At 38.3% G+C, this 22,446-nt stretch overlaps 3 protein-coding genes and 1 long non-coding RNA gene across 4 annotated transcripts in view; 1 reads left to right on the plus strand and 3 right to left on the minus strand.

The window, feature by feature from the left end:
• Window positions 1-1,725: 1,725 nt before the first annotated feature.
• On the minus strand, window positions 1,726-2,899 carry LOC146471320 (neuropeptide FF receptor 2-like). The gene is made up of 2 exons (XM_085121055.1): window positions 2,190-2,899; window positions 1,726-2,064 (listed from the first exon to the last, which is right to left on the minus strand). Exons 1-2 carry the CDS (start codon window positions 2,823-2,825, stop codon window positions 1,765-1,767), a joined length of 936 nt encoding a protein of 311 aa, XP_084977181.1. The 5' UTR covers window positions 2,826-2,899; the 3' UTR covers window positions 1,726-1,764.
• A 3,556-nt stretch (window positions 2,900-6,455) lies between these two features.
• Window positions 6,456-7,583, minus strand: LOC146471321 (substance-P receptor-like). Its single transcript, XM_085121056.1, has one exon. It carries the CDS (start codon window positions 7,581-7,583, stop codon window positions 6,504-6,506), a length of 1,080 nt encoding a protein of 359 aa, XP_084977182.1. The 3' UTR covers window positions 6,456-6,503.
• Window positions 7,584-10,283: 2,700 nt separating this feature from the next.
• The window catches only part of LOC146471322 (uncharacterized), a 52,537-nt gene continuing 40,374 nt past the window's right edge, over window positions 10,284-22,446 (plus strand). The window contains exon 1 of the long non-coding RNA XR_014866843.1: window positions 10,284-11,925. This is a non-coding gene — a long non-coding RNA (uncharacterized LOC146471322). The remainder of the gene's footprint in view (window positions 11,926-22,446) is intronic.
• LOC146471323 (substance-K receptor-like) lies at window positions 16,768-17,967 on the minus strand. Its single transcript, XM_085121109.1, has one exon. It carries the CDS (start codon window positions 17,867-17,869, stop codon window positions 16,787-16,789), a length of 1,083 nt encoding a protein of 360 aa, XP_084977235.1. The 5' UTR covers window positions 17,870-17,967; the 3' UTR covers window positions 16,768-16,786.

Genomic DNA, 22,446 nt, shown 5'->3' on the forward strand with positions numbered 1-22,446 from the left:
TTTCGGTTAGCAGTTCAAGCTCTGTAGCATCCGTTAATCCAATTGCAATTTGAGTGGCATTGATTTATCGTACAATCCACGACGTTATTTATTTAAAGAGCTTTTTGACAACGATTGTCTCTCTGCACTCTAATGGTGGTCTTTGTTGACTAAGCTCTCAAAATGTCACAATCAATTTTAGCGGAGACGCTTCGAGACTGTAGGAAGATATTCGAGACATGAGGAATCATTTCGTCAGATAACTCTGGTCAAATTTGAGATAATAGAGACATTTAGTACCAGGCTTTTCAGCAAAAACGTCAGACGGCGAACGGCTAGTGAACACGTGACAAGTCTCTGACGTTACGTTTGCGGTTTTCAACGGGCGTTTTCAACGTGGAGAGGTAGGTTTTCACGCAAGTCATTTACCTCAGCGATTTGAGTCGTACTTTCCAATATTTTGAAACGTAAAAATGTCAGATTTGTATGTAGCAAGTCTTAATGTTGATGTGTAGGTGTAAACTAACGCGAAAAAGCGAACATGGAGCTTTATGTTGCTGTATGAAAAACAGCGCTACTGCTGTTCGCAAATTCAATATGGCGGCCACTTCAAGTCATCAGTGTAGCTAAAGTGGTAGAAGCCATAAACGTCAAACGCTAAACGCCCAACCTGAAACTGCCGTTTCCGGTTTGCCGTTAACGCAAAAGCTCTGGTGCTAAATGTCTCTAATAGTGTCTATTTGGGGTGGCTGGGAAGGGGTATAAAACAAAAACCTACCCAAAACCATCAAAAAACGACGTGTTTAGCGTAGTTTCGCTCTTTTTCCTCTTCATTTGCCCACGAAATTGTTGTTTGAAACAAGAGAAACGACAGTGGAAGTACCCGATTTGGCTCGTTTTAACGAATGCAAGCGAACTGTCAGGAAGCTGTCCCGAGTTCTTTACGTTCGTAATCGAGTACTCAAAAGCGCAATGAGATTTAATACCACAGCATATTCGGCTGGAATCGCTGGTGGTACGTGGAATTGCAACGGCGTTTAACCCGGCTAAGTTCCCAAAAAAAGAATTCGAAGTGGGGACATTTGCTGGCATGCTGGCTAGGTTTGCCATGTAAATTGATCATGCAGTATTCTTCTTCTATTTTGGATGATATGATTTATTTCTTCAATGTACCAGATTAAAGTAGATAAATTCAATAAATACTTGAGAAAGATTTGCACGGAAACACAAATGTTGACAGCGGGTGAACTCGAAGAAGACAACTGAGTCACGTAAAGCAGATTAGGTTGGGAACGCGTACTTCTACTACAAATTTACCACTTGACTAGGAAAGTTTAATAAATTACAGTTATAAGTCGATTTTGGCACAGTTAATCACTTCTAAGTCTCATTTCGTGACGACCGTCTCTCATCTATGGCACTCTGAATCCTAAAAAAAAGAAACGTTTGTTTGTTAATTGTTACAAAATCTTGTCATGGTTTTGTCTTTAATTTCTTTGATTTCAGTGGCGTTTTTAAGTTAAACTAAGCGAAGCAACTCTCGGGAAATCAAAGAGTTTGTAAACATACTAATCTTCTCTCTTACTTGGAAATAAAATTATTGCTTTGGACACAAAAGATATAATCTGTCTTTATTTATTTTGGCAGTTAAGTCCAATGTAAAGACATTGACAACAAAGGATAAAGCAATGCATGTTTAATGAGTAATGTCCAATAACTTTATAACGACTTTCTAATTCCTAGTTATGGGAAATGATTTCGAAATTCTCTTTTTTTATCATCTAGTCATTGTAGTTGAGGTTGAAGGTGGCTCATTCCCAGTTCATCGTTGATATCTTTGTACCAGAAACGCAGTCCGCGTAAAATGTCTATCAATCCCTTGCGATATCTACCATTGAATACGAAGTAAATCAGAGGTGTTATCGCAGAGTTAGAAAATAAAACAAAATGCAGCGCAAACCCAAGCTGTTCTATATTACACGGCATTTTCAATTTCCATACAAAAAGACACAAAATTCCATAAATGTTAAGTGGCAAAACGCGAAATAGAAAAGGAACCATTATAGCGCAGATGTTCTTAATCACCTAAACGTTTTCTTCATGTCGTTTGCCCGAAATAGTTCATAAAGACCCATTTTTGATTCGTTCTTTAATTAAATTTAAAATGATTCGAGAATATATAACGGTCAAAACAGGAAATGGTAAAGCACTATCATATATGGTTCCAGTACTTTCTGGGGTCCGAAATCTAGCGACCAATCGCATTTGGTCTTGTTAGTGTTTGACACGAGTTGGTAGGTATAAACGTATGTGCTGTGTAGGCCCATGGATAACAGCCATACTAGCGCGATGATAACTTTACAGCGTTTTCGTGTTATGGTAGCAGGACGAAATGGAAAAAGGATTCCTCCGTATCTATCAATGGCAATAACTACCAGACTCAAAGTTGAAACAGCCGTTGAAGTGTCTTGGAAGAAATAGCCGAGCTTGCAGGAAATGGAACCCCAAATTCCTTCTATTAACCATCTCCTAGGACCAACCACGATTTCGGAGAGTTTGATTGGCACAGCAAACGTCGAAATGAGCAGATCTGATGCTGCCGTGTTTGCAATGAGGTAGTTGATGGTTGTGTGCATACGTTTGCTCCGTATGACGGTGGAAATGATGACAATATTTCCAAGAAAAGAAGTAACCAGAAGTATGCTGTAAGCCATAATCTTAACAAACTTTATGTTACTGGTATCTTTTGCGAATGGTATGCAATTTTCACCTGTCGTCAGCGCAGTGAAGTTTCCAGAGACCGTAGAGGAAACATCTAAAGACGAATTTAAACTCAGTTGGCTCATGGTGTATCGGGCACAGTGCGACTAAGTTGGAAAGCTTGTGATCTTGACCTGAAGACGAGCAAAACTTTTATTTAAGTGCTGTGAATTGAAAAAAAGATAGAAAGTAAAGAAAATGATTCAACCGCCGACCGGTTGGCTCAGTTGGTAGAGTACCGGACTACCGTGCGGGAGGTCGTGGGTTCAAACCCCGGCCGGACCAACACTCAGGGTCTTTAAATAACTGAGGAGAAAGTGCTGCCTTTGCTCTAACATCTGCAAATGGTTAGACTTTCTAGTCTTCTCGGAAAAAGACGATAAACCGTAGGCCCCGTCTCACAATCCTTGTTTGTAAATAACTCTGTGCGACGTTAACGAACCCACTCACTGTTCGCAAAGAGTAGGGGACGTAGTTCCCGGTGTTGTGGTCTGGTCTTTGTGTATACTCTCATGGCTGGGTGGGTAAATGCTCGGAGATATTAGCTGCAGTAAGCTACTCTGTAAATCCGAGGGTAAATAAAGATGTGATGATGATGATGATGATGATGATACAAGACTCTGCAATGTTGGATATGCTTTATCAAGGGTGCACCTTTCCTAAAAACCTATCAGTGTAGATTTCATGTCTAAGATGTAAAACAAACATTACGGCACTTTACTATCAGCTGCGATCAACATCAAATGAATTGCTTAACAGGCAGCCTTTAATTCAGAGGATCGTTTCAACTTCCATAATAAGTGTAATGTGCTAAAGTGAACTAAACAGGACACGAAGTGAACAACGAGCAGCCATTTTCAAGCACATGTTTGACACATGTAAACTTGTGATTGTAAACACGCAAAAGTTTTGAACGTTAAGGTATTTTCAGAATCAACCAAATGTTATTTTTACTATATTCTCCTTTTCTTAGTGTTTATTAAGACACCATAATTATATCTGTAGGATCATTATTCACAGAGGTACGAGTTTTCAAATGTTTTATACGATATTTTTTTTCTTATTCTACATGCACGTCTCTTGCTTTACACAGACAGTTTAATCGTTTCTATAGCATACATATTCCTAAAGAAGAAAACTTTTGAAAGTTCTATTTTCGAGTTGCAAAATTTAATAATTTCTACCGCACGGTTCTCATGCGCATGTAAACAACAAGCACAAGTTTTGAACGTTCAAATATTATAAGGAACAGCCAAATGTTAATTTCCTCTATTGTCCTGGCAAGAATTATTTCTGTAGCAGCGTTATTATTATTATTAACAGAAGTAGAATTTTTTCTGACAAATTACAGGCAGATGGTCCCATTAAACTGACCTCCGAGATCTGATCAATTCTAGGGGAAGATGATGGCGTAAACGCAATCCTGGTAATTGTATCTTTTTAATAACTTTTAAGGCAAAGTTCGTATTTTCAGTCTAGGCGGATGCTATTAAAAAAAGCTAAGGCGTCTCGGTAATGGACATCAGGGACGAACATGCGCATGGCGCGGTTTCGTATCAGTATATACTAATTCAGCGACCTTGGTATTTTACGCAATCTGATTGGTGCGCTATCTTGGAATAATCTGCATTTTCCACCTCCCAAAAGGTAAATAATGCCCTTGCTCATGGGTCTGCAGAAAAAATCCCTAAAATTCACGGGATAAACCAGTTTCCCTAACATATCTTACTGTTTTACGAGGTAAAGCGGCCATTTTGTTATCGATTGTTTAGTATAAACGAACTAAAAGCATCCATACGAGGTTTGACGATTAGCTGAGAATGACTTCATCTTTATTCTAGCGTTTTTCAGGAAAACTTGTCTTTAACACTGTTAAGAACAATATTAAAGTAAATAAATTCAAGAAATACCTGAGAAAGTTTTGCACGAGGAACACGGCATCGGGTGAACTCGAAGAATACGAAATGTTGGCAACCACAACTGAGTCACGAAAAGCACTCCCCACCGGTTAGTTATCTATTAACGTTCCGCGTAAAATATGGGCACACCAACTGCATGGATTACAGACAGGTGCTTCATACTAAATTATTGACATAATTAAAATGAAGCCCGCTGGTTTTAAAAAATTGGCCTTGAAATGATTTTATTTCTTTTTTTTTTTCGCTATTGTCAGTCCCGGAGTCCTTTTTATTGTCTATGCCGAGTTTCGTTGTCATGGGAAATGGGGAACTAATACTAATAAAAAGCATGGCTCTTTCTCTCTGGTGGCCACATTGGATTTCTGTATTGAGCCTTAGGTTGCGTTTGATTGACCTTCTTCCGGAATAAGAATAAGCGAAATAGTCGTTAAATTTCTATTTTTAAGAAATTTGGGAGGACAAATTCTGCAAACACCATCCCTGACACATGAGAATTAAAGAGTCGCCTTGTACTCCAGTAACTCCTAAAACCTCTTATGAGGGATTTCTTGTCATCGTTGTATGTATTCCTATTTCGGCATAGGGTCAATCGAACGCACCCTTATTTTCACGCCAGTCAACAAAGACCAAAACTTTCAATATCGACAAGCTTACCTTTTATTTATGTTGTGCAGTAGTTGCACGCACACACGAGCAGACGAGGTGAGACAAACTGAGTGACACGCGAGTGCCACGTACACTTATCTGAATAAAAATTTTGTCACATCTTTGTTTGTCGCAGTCACATTGAATGGAAACTTTCTGCTGTCTCATTGAAGGCACAAAGCGCTCTAGCTAGCCAAGAAGTCAGTCAGAAATAATACTTCCCTATATCCTAGGCTAATGAAAAAAATTTAAAAGCAGGTAGTTTTTTGATAAGCAGACAGCCTTTTTCAAAAAGGCGTAAATTACCTTTGTAGCATTGATGGATATCGCGCTGTCAGCTCAATGAGCCAATCAACTGTTTGTACTTTTTTTTGACTAAATAATTATCGCCCTGATCTACAACGGCAGTTCGTGCATCACACCCACTGTTTTTTGCCTGGAACGTTACTTAAGATCACATTCTTTATCGCGTCACGTGGCTGGTTTTGAACAGTCGTCGGCACAATTACATATTTCAGGGATAATAATAAACCTCATCGGCTCATTTCACATTTGTCTTTTTCCCAACTGATTACCGTCATGTAGATAATGGAATCTATGGTTTTGTCTTATTTACATTGTCAATATAATCTCTGATTAAGTTAAACTCCGGCCTTTTTAAAAAACATCCTTCGTGAAGCAGTAGCGGATTTTTTCGTTATTTGCATCACCTGTTCCTAGTATTAGACTTTTAATTTATGAAGAAACTCTTTTAAGGTTTAATTACCATTACCTTAATTATTTTAACGGTGAGTTGGGTGACAAATTGCTCTCGGTTTCTAAAAGAACGGCACAAGCAAAAGATATCATATAGCGAACGAAATTTATCAATTGTCTACCTTGTGCATCTTTATTCTTCTCCAGTCATCTCTCCACAATATACATTAGGAGAATAAAGGTATTAAGATAACGGAGAAAGCGCCAAAAATAGAAAGACTAATACTTAGACCTAACGATCGAAAAAAAAGGATCTTATATTATTGGTTTTCAAGGGAGAGATTATATAATATGCGTAAGAGAACATAAACACATATACATAGACACGGAACAAAACTATTAATGAGGGCAACACTTCACCTCCTTTCCTTTCTACTATAACATGTACCAACATTCTAAAAAGGGCAATAATTTAAAGCTTTTTTCTTTACAATTTTCCAATCTTCACGAAGTTTGCTGGGTAAGTTGCCTCGAAGTCGATCTTGCAGTCGAAGGCACGTTCAGTTCTATATCATTAGTATGAAACCTCCTCGACCATAAGCAGTTAATCAAATCTTTCAATCCTTGGCGATACCTTTCACTTAAACTGATATAAACGCATGGGTTCAGGGACGCATTTGAATACAAAATTAATCTCGTAGCTAAAAGCAATTTTCCCATTCCACATGGTAGATGCCAGTTCCATACAAAATAATAAACTAATGCTGATACAGTTACTGGAGTAATGCACAAAGAGAAAAGAAAGACAATGATTAAAATCTTTTTCACTATCGCGGCGTCTTCTCTCTGTCTTTGTCGCCTCAGCGTTGTGCTTTCCTCAAGCTTTCGTTTTTTCAGCTCCATCAAAATAAGTGCATATAAAGTAAGAACTACAGAAAGTGGTAAGAAAATTAAAAAGACTGAAATAAATATGAAGTAACGCTCTTGTGTCCGCTGTGGATCAAACTTCGGTGCCCAGGTAAACGTGCAGTACGCCTTGTTGTCTTGCATAGTAAGTCGTACAGTATAGAAATACGGACCGTGTATACACATAGCAATGATCCAGATAATGGGAATTAGCACTTTCAAAACCCTTGTTGTTATAAGTGGAGGACGAAAAGGGAAAACCACTCCTCGATATTTGTCGATGGCTACAACCACAAGGCTTTGGATGGACACCGCGGTAGAAATGTCTTGAAAGAAGTAGACCAACTTACACAGTATCAAACCCGTTAGTCCGTCTAGTAGCCACCTTCGAGGGCCGGTAAAAGTAAAAACGAATTCTCGTGGAATAGCAAACACAGAAATCAGAAGATCAGAGGCGGCCATGTTAGCAATTAGAAAATTGGTGGTTGTCCACATTCGTATATTTTTCGAGACGATGGCGATTACAGCTAAGTTTCCAAAGAGCGATGTTATCATGATCAGGGAATAACCCAATGCCTTGATACATTTTACAGACGTGCTTTCAGGGTACAGCTCACAATTCGTGACTTGGGTTGAGTTAAGGCTTGTTTGATTACCAGTACAGTTCAATAAACACATTGTAGGAACGGTTGATCTTTGCCAACTGACTATGCTTAAGAAGAGCTTCAAAGTACGGTCGGGATGTGTTTATTTATCTAATGAATCGTTGCCGTGTATGAAAAGGGCACCTGCGGCCAGGTAATAATGATTTGCAATCTAATGGTAAAAAAAATATTATCTTTATCCTAGATTATATTATACTCTTACGGTTTTCATTCATTCGGGGGCATATCTTGATAGTCGGAAGTACTTTATCATTTTACATCATCTATATTTCTAGATTATTATTCTGGAAATTGGTGATCATTCTTCTCAGAGAGTGATAATGGATAGCTGGGGGCTAATTCAGATCTTCGTCACGTCTCTGTCGCGCTGAAGACAATTAAAGCCGGTTGTAGATAAAAATCGAAATAACACTTACGGTCCACCTAATTAAGGCATTCACTTCTTAAGGTATAGTATATTACTGGGGTTTTCCTTGTACACTCTCCAAACGATCTTATTTTTCGAGTTGTGTTGTAAGACGTGACTAACCATTTTGGTGAAATTGAAACGGGATATATGAGTTCACTCAGTGATCGTTTTTCTCCACTCATTGGGTCATACTTCAATCTGCTAGGAGCTGAAGACCATTAAAGCCGGCTGTAGATAAAAATCGAAACAACATTTATGGTCGACCTGATTAAGTCATTCAATTCTCAAAGTAAAGTATATTACTGGGGTTTTTCTTGTACACTTGCCAAACGAGTTTTTTTTTTGTTTTTTTTTTTGTTTTTGTTTTTGTTTCGAGTTGTGTTGTAAGACGTGACTGACGATTTCAGTGAAATTTAAATGTGATGTATGAGTTGACTCAGTGTTCGTTTTTCTCCATTCATTGGGTCATACTTCAATCTGCTAGGGTCATTTCCTTTGAGGAGGAAGCCTTTAAGGCCTCAATATCAACTTGAACATTGTCCTTACTGCCGTCCCTATATTGTAGCTGTTGGAAGATTTTTTTAAATTTTATATCATCACAAATCGCGTGATCATTTCTTTCGGTTAGCAGTTGAAGCTCTGTAGCATCCGTTAACTCACTTGCAATTTGAGTGGTATTGATTTATTGTACAAACGTTTAAACTTTTGAGAGCTTTTTGACAACGATTGTCTCTCTGTTCTCTAATGGTGGTCTTTGTTGACTAAGCTCTTTGAAAAGATCACAGAGTACAAACACCTCGGAAGCAAAAGGTCACAATCAATTTTAGACACGCTTGGAGACTAGGAAAGATATTCGAGACATGAGGAATCTTTTCGTCAGATAACTCTCGGTGAAATTTGAGATAATAGTGTCTTTGACACGTTCACAATTCTTTCTTTGAAGCGTAAGTTTTTGGGGTGGAGAGGAGGGGGTGTTAAAAAAAACCTATCCAAAACCATTCAATAAACGACATGTTTCGGACAGTTTAGCTCTTTTTACGCGGAATGCCCGCAGGGCAGTCCGTGTCTAGGTTTGGGTCGGGTATCTTTTTCTTCGTCGTAGCCACAAATCTGCACATTAATTTATGCATTAAACTCTGTCTTCTCCTAGTAAGGATGTATTTTTCTGATTGTCTTCAACAGAAGCCGTCCAATCAAAATCTATTATTCAGGCACATATCACGAGAGAGGGGACCCACTCATCCCTTCCTGTGTGACGTCAAGTCATTATTTGATTTATTCATTTAACCTAGATTAAATTCTGCCCTCTCCCAAAAGGGATTTTTTGTTCTGATTTTCTTGAACAAAAACGGTCCAATCAAAATCCATTATCGGCGCGTATATCACTAAGGAGGGGACCCACTTATCTCTACCTGTGTGACGTCAAAGCAAATCATCATTTGGAAAAGTTGTTTTGGTTCAATGGCGGCCACATGTATGAATTTAAGACTCTGATCTGCCGTTTTCAGAGAGAAAACAAACCTTTTTCAAGCCGTAAATCGAAATAATAACATCTAAGTAGTACTCGACAGTTTAAACGGTGGAAATTGGGAGAGCTCACAGCGAAGAAACTACGCTTTCACAAACAGATGAAATAATGCAAGGAGAAGGAAACCATACCAGACATTATCGCACAGTAATTTCCGATATGATTCCCAGTAACACAACGATAAAATATCACGCAGTCTCTCTGAATAAAACTACTCAATTATTTCAATTGCGAAGGGAGGAGAGTTTGTAAAAATCTGCGAAGCATGCAATGGGGAATAAATGGGGCTACATAAAGCATTCCGTGTAAATGCCATTAGGGGGGGGGGGGGGGGGGCATCTTGTTCTTCTCCATTTGCCCGCGAAATTGTTGTTTAAAACAGGAGGGAGGACGTTTGAAGTACCCGATTTTGCTTGTTTTAATTCGTACAAGCACACTCTCAGGAAGCTGTCCCGAGCTCTTTACGTTCGTAAAGAGTACTGAAAACGCCATAGGATTTTTACCATAGCATATTCGGATAATTTTTTGAGCTCTCGGCTGGAATCGCTCGTGGTCATGGAATTACAGCGGCGTTTAACCCGGCTAAGTTCCCAAGGAAGAATTCGAAGCGGGGACCGTTTGCTGGTATGCTAGGTTTGCCATGTAAATTGATCATGCAGTATTTGTCTTTTATTTTGGATGGTATGATATATTTCTTCAATGTTTTTATCACTGTTAAGTACCATATTAAAGTAGATAAATTCAATAAATACTTGAGAAAGATTTGCACGGAAACACATGATGACAGCGGGTGAACTCAAAGAAGACGAAATGTTGACAACCACCTGAGTCACGTAAAGCAGATTAGGTTGGGAACGCGTACTTCTACTACAAATTTACCACTTGACTTGGAAAGTTTAATAAATTACAGTTATGAGTCGATTATGGCAAAGTTAATCACTTCTAAGTCTTATTTCGTGACGACCTTCTCTCATCTATGGCACTCTGAATCCTAAAATAAAGAAACCTTAGTTTGTTTGTTAATTGTTACAAAATCTTGTCATGATTTTGTCTTTAATTTCTTTGTATTCTTTGGCGGTTTCAAGTTAAACTAAGCTAAGCAACTCTCGGGAAATCAAAGAGTTTGTAAACATACTGATCTTACTCTCTCTTACTTGAAAATAAAATCATTGCTTTGGACACAAAAGATATAATCTGTCTTTACCTATTTTGGCAGTTAAGTCCAAGGTGAAGACATTGACAACAAAGAATAAAGCAATGCATGTTTAATGAGTGATGTCCAATAACTTTTTAACGACCTTCTATAGGAAATGATTGCCAAATTCTCTTTTTTTTTTATCATCTAGTCATTTTAGTTGAGGTTGAAGGTGGCTCATTCCCATTTCATCGTTGATATCTTTGTACCAGAAACGCAGTCCGCGTAAAATGTCTATCAATCCCTTGCGATATCTAACATTGAATACAAAGTAAATCAGAGGTGTTATCGCAGAGTTAGAAAATAAAACAAAATGGACCGCAAACCCAAGCTGTTCTATATCACACGGCATTTTCAATTTCCATACAAAAAAACACAAAATTCCATAAATGTAAAGTGGCAAAACGCAAAATACAAAAGCAACCATTATAGCGCAGATGTTCTTAATCACCTTAACGTTTTCTTCATGTCGTTTGCGCGAAATAGTTGATAAAGACCCATTTTCGATTCGTTCTTTAATTAAATTTAAAATGATTCGAGAATATATAATGGTCAAAACAGGAAATGGTAAAGGAAGAAGGGTAAATAGCACTATCATGTATGGTTCCAGTACTTTTTGGGGTCCGAAATCTGGCGACCAATCGCATTTGGTCTTGTTAGTGTTTGCGGACACAAGTTGGTAGGTATAAAAGTATATGCTGTGTAGGCCCATGGATAACAGCCATACTAGCGCGATGATAACTTTACAGCGTTTTCGTGTTATGGTAGCAGGACGAAACGGTAGCATAACTACCAGACTCAAAGTTGAAACAGTCGTTGAAGTGTCTTGAAAGAAATAGCCGAGCTTGCAGGAAATGGAACCCCAAATTCCGTCTATTAACCAGCTCCGAGGACCAACAACGATAGGGTTAGATTGGCAGAGCAAACGTCGAAATGAGCAAATCTGATGCTGCCATGTTTGCAATGAGGTAGTTGATGGTTGTGTGCATACGTTTGCTCCGTACGACGGTAGAAATGATGACAATATTTCCAAGAAAAGAAGTAACCAGAAGTATGCTGTAAGCCATAATCTTAACAAACTTTATGTTACTGGTATCTTTTGAGAATGGTATGCAATTTTCACCTGTCGTCAGCGCAGTGAAGTTTCCAGAGACCGTAGGGGAAACATCTGAAGACGAATTTAAACTCAGTTGGCTCATGGTGTTCGGGCACAAGGCGACTAAGTTGGAAAGCTTGTGATCTTGACTTGAAGACGAGCAGAACTTTTATTTAAGGGCTGTGAAAAAAAGATAGAAAGTAAAGAAAATGATACAAGACTCTGCAATGTCGGATATCCTTTATCAAGGGTGCACCTTTCCTAAAAACCTATCAGTGTACATTTCATATCTAAGGTGTAAAAGTAACATTACGGCACTTTACTATCAGCTGCGATCAACATCAAATGAATTGCTTAACAGGCAGCCTTTAATTCAGAGGATCGTTTCAACTTCCATAATAAGTGTAATGTGCTAAAGTGAACTAAACAGGACACGAAGTGAACAACGAGCAGCCATTTTCAAGCACATGTTTGACACATGTAAACTTGTGATTGTAAACACGCAAAAGGTTTGAACGTTAAGGTATTTTCATAATCAACCAAATGTTATTTTTACTATATTCTCCTTTTCTTAGCGTTTATTAAGACACCATAATTACTTCTGTAGGATCATTATTCACAGAGGTACGAGTTTTCAAATATTTTATACGATATTTTTTTCTTATTCTACATGCACGTCTCTTGCTTTACACAGACAGTTTAATCTTTTCTATAGCATACATATTCCTGGAGAAGGGAACTTTTGAAAGTTCTATTTTCGAGTTGCAAAATTTAATAATTTCTACCACACAGTTCTCATGCGCATGTAAACAACAAGCACAAGTTTTGAACGTTCAAATATTATAAGGAACAGTCAAATGTTAATTTCCTCTATTCTCCTGGCAAGAATTATTTTTCTAGCAGCGTTATTATTATTATTAACAGAAGTAGAATTTTTTTCTGAAAAATTACAGGCAGATGGTCCGGCATTAAACTGACCTCTGAGATCTGATCAATTCTAGAGGAAGATGATGGCGTAAACGCAATCCTGGTAATTGTATCTTTTTAATAACTTTTAAGGCATAGTTCGTATCTTCAGTCTAGGCGGATGCTATTAGAAAAAGCTAAGGCGTCTCGGTAATGGACATCAGGGACGAACATGCGCATGGCGCGGTTTCGTATCAGTATATACTAATTCAGCGACCTTGGTATTGTACGCAATCTGATTGGTGCGCTATCTTGGAATAATCTGCATTTTCCACCTCCCAGAAGGTAAATAATGCCCTTGCTCATGGGTCTGCAGAACAAATCCTCAAAATTGACGAGATAAACCAGTTTCCCTAAAATATCTTACATTTTGTCATCGATTGTTTAGTATAAACGAATTAAAAGCATCCATACGAGGTTTGACGATTAGCTGAGAATGACTTCATCTTTATTCTAGCGTTTTTCAGGAAAACTTGTCTTTAACACTGTTAAGAACAATATTAAAGTAGATAAATTCAATAAATACCTCAGAAAGTTTTGCACGAGGAACACGGCAGCGGGTGAACTCGAAAAAGACGAAATGCTGGCAACCACAACTGAGTCACGAAAAGCACTCCCCACCGGTTTGTTATCTGTTAACGTTCCGCGTAAAATATGGGCACATTAATTGCATGGAGTACAGACAGATGCTTCATACTAAATTATTGACCTAATTAAAATGAAGCCCGCTGGTTTAAAAAAATTGGCCTTGAAATGATTTTATTTCTTATTATTTTTCGCTATTGTCAGTCCCAGCGTCCACTTTATTGTCTATGCCGAGTTTCGTTGTCATGGGAAATGGGGAACTGATACTAATAAAAAGCATGGCTCTTTCCCTGTGGTGGCCATATTGGATTTCCGTATTTAGCCTTAGGGCTGGTTTCCATATGATCGCAGACGATCGTAGATCGCAGATCGCAGACAATCGCAGACGATCGCAAAAAAGGCTGATCGCAGAGCCGACCATAGCCATACGTTTTGGTCAGCAGAAATGTCAAACGTGCGTGTAGCAAACAACATCGCGAACGTGGAGGAGCGGAGATTTTGCTGCAAGCAAATTTACTTCTTCTGTTTGTCATGAAGCGACGTCGTTGTCAGCTCCAAAACCGTCGAAAACATCGGTTTTGGATTCGATAACGACCGTACGCAGTTCTTATATTGCGAAATTTGGCCCCCGCTTCCCCGGCCAATAAAGTAAACTTCTGTTCGATTTTGTCCCAAAAGTTGCCCTTTTTGTTCTTGTCTTTAAAATCTTTGCTTTGCACCTTCATAACGTGCAACTTCCTCCATTAATTCCTCGTTACCAACATGTTCAATCTCAGCCATGATGACAACGAATTGAGTGTTGCTACGTCGACCGTTCCTACAATCGAACACACGAGTGTTGAATCGTGAGAGAAAACACGAAATATTATGGGATGCGTTTCGATCGCGGATCGCAAAACTTTGGTTTCCATATGATCGCACAATCGCAATTGATCGCAGACGATCGCAGGAGATAGACCATGGTTTTATCTCCTGCGATCGTCTGCGATCGCGATAGCAGGATCGCAGACGATCGCAGAAGTATGTTTCCATATGAGCGTAGACGATCGCAGACCTTATTGCGATCTGCGATCTGCGATCCGCGATCAGCAAATAAATTATTCAAATCTATAGGTATTATTCATAAATCTAGATTCTTTATCTCTACTCACTCCCTTCGTACTTTATACAATTCTATGATCCTTCCATATTTATATTATTGCAATTTAGCTTGGGCTGGTACCTATAAGTCAAACCTTCAAAGAATTGTAACCTTACAGAAACGTGCGTTAAGAATAGTAAGCAATTCTACATACATTGCCCATACTGGCCCTATTTTTAAGGAACTTAAACTCTTAAAATTTCATGATATCCATTCGTTTCAATTAGGTACTTTTATGTTTTCATTCAAGAACTCTACACTCCCTTCCAAATTCAATAACTTTTTTTACTGAATAGTCAAATCCATAATTAGAATACTAGGAATGCTCAGTCCTTCCGCTTGCCACTGTGCAGAACGAACACCAGTAAGTTTTACAATTTACTTTCAAGGTCCAAATTTTTATAATTCGCTAAATTCTGACATAACTAGTTCTCCCTCCTCCGCTACTTTTAAAAGAAAGCTTAAAGATTTTCTTCTCTCTAGGTATTAACTTCTGTAAGGCTGTATTTCTTAACTAACTTACTTAATATGTGTGTGCGTGTGTGTGTGTACGTGTGCGCGGTCAAAGTTAATTATCATAAGTCCATATTGTTATTCTAATATAAGATAGCTATTTTTTAAAAGTGAGGAAGCCTGACTTTATAAGCCTCGTGGTTTCTTTCAGGTTTTCTCGCCATTTATTTTCTTTCGTCAATTTTCATCATTTTTTTCCATATGTGATTGTTGTATATGGCAAAATAAGTATTATATTGTATTGTATTATTGTATTGTATCATATGGAAACCAGCCTTTAAGTTGCGTTTGATTGACCTTCTTCCGGAATAAGAATAAGCGGAATAGCCGTTACATTTCTCTTTTTAAGAAATTTCGGAGGACAAATTCTGCAAACACCATCGCTGACACATGAGAATTTAAGAGCCGTTTTGTACTCCAGTAACTCCTAAAACCTCTTATGAGGGATTTCTTGTCATCGTTGTATTTATTCCTATTCCGGAATAGGGTAAATTCAATCGAACGCACCCTTAGTTTCACTCGAGTCAACAAAGACCAAAACTTACAATATCAACAAGCTCACCTTTTATCCATGTTGTGCAGTAGTTGCACGCACACACGAGCAGACGAGGTGAGACAAACTGAGTGACACGCGAGTGCCACGTGCACTTATCTGAATAAAAATTTTGTCACCTCTTTGTTTGTAACAGTCACATTGAATGGAAACTTTCTGCTGTCTCATTGAAGGCACAAAGCGCTCTAGCTAGCCAAGAAGTCAGTCAGAAATAATACTTCCCCATTTCCTAGGCTAATGAAAAAAATTTAAAAGCAGGTAGTTTTTTGATAAGCAGGCAGCCTTTTTCAAAAAGGCGTAAATTACCTTTGTAGCATTGATGGATATCGCACTGTCAGCTCAATAGGCCAATCAACTGTTTGCATTTTTATTTGACTAAGTAATTATTGCCTTGATCTACGAAGGCAGTTCGTGCATCACACCCACTGTTTTTTTGCCTGGAACGCTACTTAAGATCACATTCTTTATCGCGTCACGTGGCTGGTTTTGAACCGCAGTCATCGACACAATTACATATTTCATGGCTAATAATAAACCTCATCGGCAATTTTTCGGCTCATTTCACATTTGTCTTTTGCCCAACTGATTACCGTCATATAGATAATGGAATCTATGGTTTTGTCTTATTTACATTGTCAATATAATCTCTGATTTAGTTTAACTCCGGCCTGTTCAAAAACCTTCCTTCGTTAAGCAGTAGGGTTTTTTCCTTTTTTACATCACCTGTTCCTAACAGAGATGACATTAGACTTTCTATTTATACAGAAAATCTTTCAAGGTTAATTACCATTTCCTTAATTATTTTAATGGTGAGTTGGGTGATAAATTGCTCTCGGTTTCTAATACAACGGCACAAGCAAAAGATATCATATAGCGAACGAAATTTATCAATTGTCTACCTTGTGTATCTTTATTCTTCTCCAGTCATCTCCACAATATATATTAGGAGAATAAAGGTATTAAAATAACGGAGAAAGGGCCAAAAATAGAAAGACTAATACTTAGACTTAAAAAGATGGAAAAAAAAGGATCTTATATTATTGGTTTTCAAGGGAGAGATCATATAATATGCGTAATAGAACATAAACGCACATACATAGATACGGAACACGGAACAAAAGTATTAGTGAGGGCAACACTTCACTTCCTTGTAAATACTTGAAAGTAGCTTACTACTGTAACATGTACCAACATTAATTTAACGCTTTTCTCTTTACAATTTTCCAATCTTCACGAAGTTTCCTGGGTAAGTTGCCTTGAAGTCGATCTTGCAGTTCGCGAAGGCATGTTCAGTTCTATTTCATTAGTATGAAACCGCCTCGACCATAAGCACTTAATCAAATCTTTCAATCCTTGGCGATACCTTTCACTTAAACTGATATAAACGCATGGGTTCAGGGACGCATTTGAATAGAAGATGAATTTTGCAGCTGAAAATAGATCGCCCATTCCACATGGTAGATGCCAGTTCCATGCAAAATAATAAACGAGTGCGGATACAGTTACTGGAGTAATGCACAGAGCGAAAAGAAAGACAATGATTAAAATCTTTTTCACTATCGCCGTGTCTTCTCTCTGTCTTTGTCTATTCAGTGAACCGTTTTCTTCAAGCTCTCGTTTTTTCAGCTCCATCAAAATAAGTGCATATAAAGTAAGAACTACAGAAAGTGGTAAAAAAATTAAAAAGACTGAAATAAATATGAAGTAACGCTCCTGTGTCCGATGTGGGTCAAACTTCGGTGCCCAGGTAAACGTGCAGTACGCCTTGTTGTCTTGCATAGTAAGTCGCGCAGTATAGAAATACGGACCGTGTATACACATAGCAACGATCCAGATAATGGGAATTAATACTTTCAAAACCCTTCTTGTTATAAGTGGAGGGCGAAACGGGAAAACCACTCCTCGATATCTGTCGATGGCAATAACCACAAGGCTTTGAATGGACACCGCGGTAGAAATGTCTTGAAAGAAGTAGACCAACTTACACAAGATCAAACCCGTTAGTCCGTCTAGCAGCCACCTTCGAGGGTCGGTAAAAATAAAAACGAATTCTCGTGGAATAGCAAACACAGAAATCAGAAGATCAGAGGCGGCCATGTTAGCAATAAGAAAATTCGTCGTTGTCCACATTCGTATATTTTTCAAGACGATGGCGATTACAGCTAAGTTTCCACAGAGCGATATTATCATGATTAGGGAATAACCCAATGCCTTGATACATTTTACAGACGTGCTTTCAGGGTACAGCTCACAATTCGTGACTTGGGTTGAGTTAAGGCTTGTTTGGTTTTCAGTACAGTTCAATAAACACATGGCAGGAACGGTTGATCTTTGCCAACTGACTATGCTAAAGAAGAGCTTCAAAGTACGGTCGGGATGTGTTTATTTATCTAATGAATCGTTGCCGTGTATGAAAAGAGCACCTGCGGCTAGGTGATAATGATTTGTGGTTTTTATTCATTCGCGGGCATATCTTGATAGACGGGAGTACTTAATCATAATCCTTTTACATCAGATATATTTCTTTTGTTATTAAATTAATCAGAAAAACTAACGCAGAGAGATTTCGACGTTTCGATGACATCCTGTCAGTTTAGTTTTGTCTACTTACTTATGTAAATTTTCTTTATTTTCTTGATAATGATGACAGGATGTCATCGAAACGTCGAAATCTCTCTGCGTTAGTTTTTCTGATTAATTTAAGGTATATTTCTAGATTATTATTTTGGAAAATACACACCCTTTTGCAAAACGCCCCTCGGGGACCGGGAGCGATGAGAGGCGGCTGTATTTGCAGGCTATGGTGATCATTCTTCTCAGAGATTGATAATGGATAGCTGGGGGCTAATTCAGATCTTCGTCACGTCTCTTTCGCGCTAAAGACAATTAAAGCCGGTTGTAGATAAAAATCGAAATAACACTTATGGTCGACCTGATTAAGTCATTCACTAATTCTCAAGGTAAAGTATATTACTGGGGTTTTCCTTGTACACTTTCCAAACGATTTTTTTTATTTATTTATTTATTTTTTTTTTTGAGTTGTGTTCTAAGACGTGACTAACCATTTTGGTCAAATTGAAATGTGACGTATGAATTGACTCAGTGTTCGTTTTTCTCCACTCATTGGGTCATACTTCAATCCGCTAGGAGCTAAAAACCATTATAAGCCGGCTGTAGATAAAAATCGAAATAACACTTATGGTCGACCTGATTAAGTCATTCACTAATTCTCAAGGTTAATCCAATTGCAATTTGAGTGGCATTGATTTATCGTACAATCCAAGACGTTATTTATTTAAAGAGCTTTTTGACAACGATCGTCTCTCTGCACTCTAATGGTGGTCTTTGTTGACTAAGCTCTCAAAATGTCACAATCAATTTTAGCGGAGACGGTTCGAGACTGTAGGAAGATATTCGAGACATGAGGAATCATTTCGTCAGATAACTCCGGTGAAATTTGAGATAATAGAGACATTTAGTACCAGGCTTTTCGGCAAAAACCTCAGACGGCGAACGGCTAGAGAACACGTGACAAGGCTCTGACGTTACGTTTGCGGTTTTTGACGTGCGTTTTCAACGTGGAGAGGTAGGTTTTCACGCAAGTCATTTACCTCAGCGATTTGAGTCGTACTTTCCAATATTTTGAAACGTAAAAATGTCAGATTTGTATGTAGCAAGTCTTAATGTTGATGTTTAGGTGTAACTAACGCGAAAGAGGGAACATGGAGCTTTATGTTGCTGTATGAAAAACAGCGCTACTGCTGTTCGCAAATTCAATATGGCGGCCACTTCAAGTGATCAGTGTAGCTAAAGCGGTAGAAGCCATAAACGTCAAACGCTAAACGCCCAACCTGAAACTGCCGTTTCCGGTTTGCCGTTAACGCAAAAGCTCTGGTGCTAAATGTCTCTAATAGTGTCTATTTGGGGTGGCTGGGAAGGGGTATTAAAAAAAACCTTTCCAAAAATTTCCAAAAAACGACGTGTTTAGCGTAGTTTCGCTCTTTTTCCTCTTCATTTGCCCGCGAAATTGTTGTTTGAAACAAGAGAAAGGACAGTGGAAGTACCCGATTTGGCTCGTTTTAACGAATGCAAGCGAACTGTCAGGAAGCTGTCCCGAGTTCTTTACGTTCATAATCGAGTACTCAAAAGCGCCATGAGATTTAACACCACAGCATATTCGGCTGGAATCGCTGGTGGTACGTGGAATTGCAGCGGCGTTTAACCCGGCTAAGTTCCCAAAAAAAGAATTCGAAGCGGGGACATTTGCTGGCATGCTAGCTAGGTTTGCCATGTAAATTGATCATGCAGTATTCTTCTTCTATTTTGGATGATATGATTTATTTCTTCAATGTACCAGATTAAAGTAGATAAATTCAATAAATACTTGAGAAAGATTTGCACGGGAACACAAATGATGACAGCGGGTGAACTCGAAGAAGACAACTGAGTCACGTAAAGCAGATTAGGTTGGGAACGCGTACTTCTACTACAAATTTACCACTTGACTTGGAAAGTTTAATAAATTACAGTTATAAGTCGATTTTGGCACAGTTAACCACTTCTAACTCTTATTTCGTGACGACCTTCTCTCATCTATTGCACTCTGAATCCTAAAATAAAGAAACGTTTGTTTGTTAGTTGTTACAAAATCTTGTCATGGTTTTGTCTTTAATTTCTTTGATTTCATTGGCGTTTTTAAGTTAAACTAAGCGAAGCAACTCTCGGGAAATCAAAGAGTTTGTAAACATACTGATTGTCTCTCTTACTTGAAAATAAAATTATTGCTTTGGACACAAAAGATATAATCTGTCTTTATTTATTTTGGCAGTTAAGTCCAATGTGAAGACATTGACAACAAAGAATAAAGCAATGCATGTTTAATGAGTAATGTCCAATAACTTTATAACGACCTTCTAATTCCTAGTTATGGGAAATGATTTCGAAATTCTCTTTTTTTATCATCTAGTCATTGTAGTTGAGGTTGAAGGTGGCTCATTCCCAGTTCATCGTTGATATCTTTGTACCAGAAACGCAGTCCGCGTAAAATGTCTATCAATCCCTTGCGATATCTACCATTGAATACGAAGTAAATCAGAGGTGTTATCGCAGAGTTAGAAAATAAAACAAAATGCAGCGCAAACCCAAGCTGTTCTATATTACACGGCATTTTCAATTTCCATACAAAAAGACACAAAATTCCATAAATGTAAAGTGGCAAAACGCGAAATACAAAAGGAACCATTATAACGCAGATGTTCTTAATCACCTTAACGTTTTCTTCATGTCGTTTGCGCGAAATAATTGATAAAGACCCATTTTCGATTCGTTCTTTAATTAAATTTAAAATGATTCGAGAATATATAACGGTCAAAACAGGAAATGGTAAAGGAAGAAGAGTAAATAGCACTATCATATATGGTTCCAGTACTTTTTGGGGTCCAAAATCTAGCGACCAATCGCATTTGGTCTTGTTAGTGTTTGACACGAGTTGGTAGGTATAAACGTTTGTGCTGTGTAGGCCCATGGATAACAGCCATACTAGCGCGATGATAACTTTACAGCGTTTTCGTGTTATGGTAGCAGGACGAAATGGTAAAAGGATTCCTCCGTATCTATCAATGGCAATAACTACCAGACTCAAAGTTGAAACAGCCGTTGAAGTGTCTTGGAAGGAATAGCCGAGCTTGCAGGAAATGGAACCCCTAATTCCGTCTATTAACCAGCTCCGAGGACCAACCACGATTTCGGAGAGTTTGATTGGCACAGCAAACGTCGAAATGAGCAAATCTGATGCTGCCATGTTTGCAAGAGGTAGTTGATAGTTATGTGCATACGTTTGCTCCGTACGACGGTAGAGATGATGACAATATTTCCAAGAAAAGAAGTAACCAGAAGTATGCTGTAAGCCATAATCTTAACAAACTTTATGTTACTGGTATCTTTTGAGAATGGTATGCAATTTTCACCTGTCGTCAGCGCAGTGAATTTTCCAGAGACCGTAGGGGAAACATCTAAAGACGAATTTAAACTCAGTTGGCTCATGGTGTATCGGGCACAAGCCGACTAAGTTGGAAAGCTTGTGTTCTTGACTTGAAGACTAGCAGAATTTTTATTTAAGGGCTGTGAAAAAAAGATAGAAAGTAAAGAAAATGATACAAGACTCTGCAATGTCGGATATCCTTTATCAAGGGTGCACCTTTCCTAAAAACCTATCAGTGTAGATTTCATACCTGAGATGTAAAAGAAACATTACGGCACTTTACTATCAGCTGCCCTCAACATCAAATGAATTGCTTAAGGTTACTTATGGGGAAGAAAGCTCGAATTTTTCTCAAATAATTTTTTTTAGATAATTGTTAAAACAAGAAAGGGATGCAAAGTTTCGTGAAAACAGCCGTTAGAAATCTTAATAAGAACGCGAGCTATCTGAAAAACAAAGTTTTGTAGGAAAAGCGGTGAGCGAGCGAAGGTGTCATAATCCAATTTATGCGGGACTGTGTTGAGATATTACGCGGCAAATTTACCCGCGATCTTGAATTACCGGCAAATTTGCATATTTTTGTCTACATCGTGTTCATCGCATGTCACGGCGTTGTATGTAAAATTTTCCTGTGAAACAGCGTTCCTTTTTGGATTCAAGCATTGCGTAGAAGGTTGTTATGAAGAAAGCGAAACTAGAAAAGTCACCTTGGGTGACAGTTAGGAAAAAACCCGGCCCAAAGAAGGTCGAAAGATCATGTGACGAAACCAAAAAACTTCAGCTGGCGGAGAGCGACAAGGGTTCTTGGTACAACCAGTCAGATTTTCTACAACTGCCTCGGCAGTAGAGAAATTCAAGAACGAGAAATCGGATAGTGGAGAGTCGAACATCAGTTCGGAGTCCGAAATCG

Source organism: Pavona decussata, unplaced genomic scaffold, assembly GCF_977016875.1.
Source record: "Pavona decussata unplaced genomic scaffold, jaPavDecu1.1 SCAFFOLD_105, whole genome shotgun sequence".
NCBI classification, from domain to species: Eukaryota; Metazoa; Cnidaria; class Anthozoa; order Scleractinia; family Agariciidae; genus Pavona; species Pavona decussata.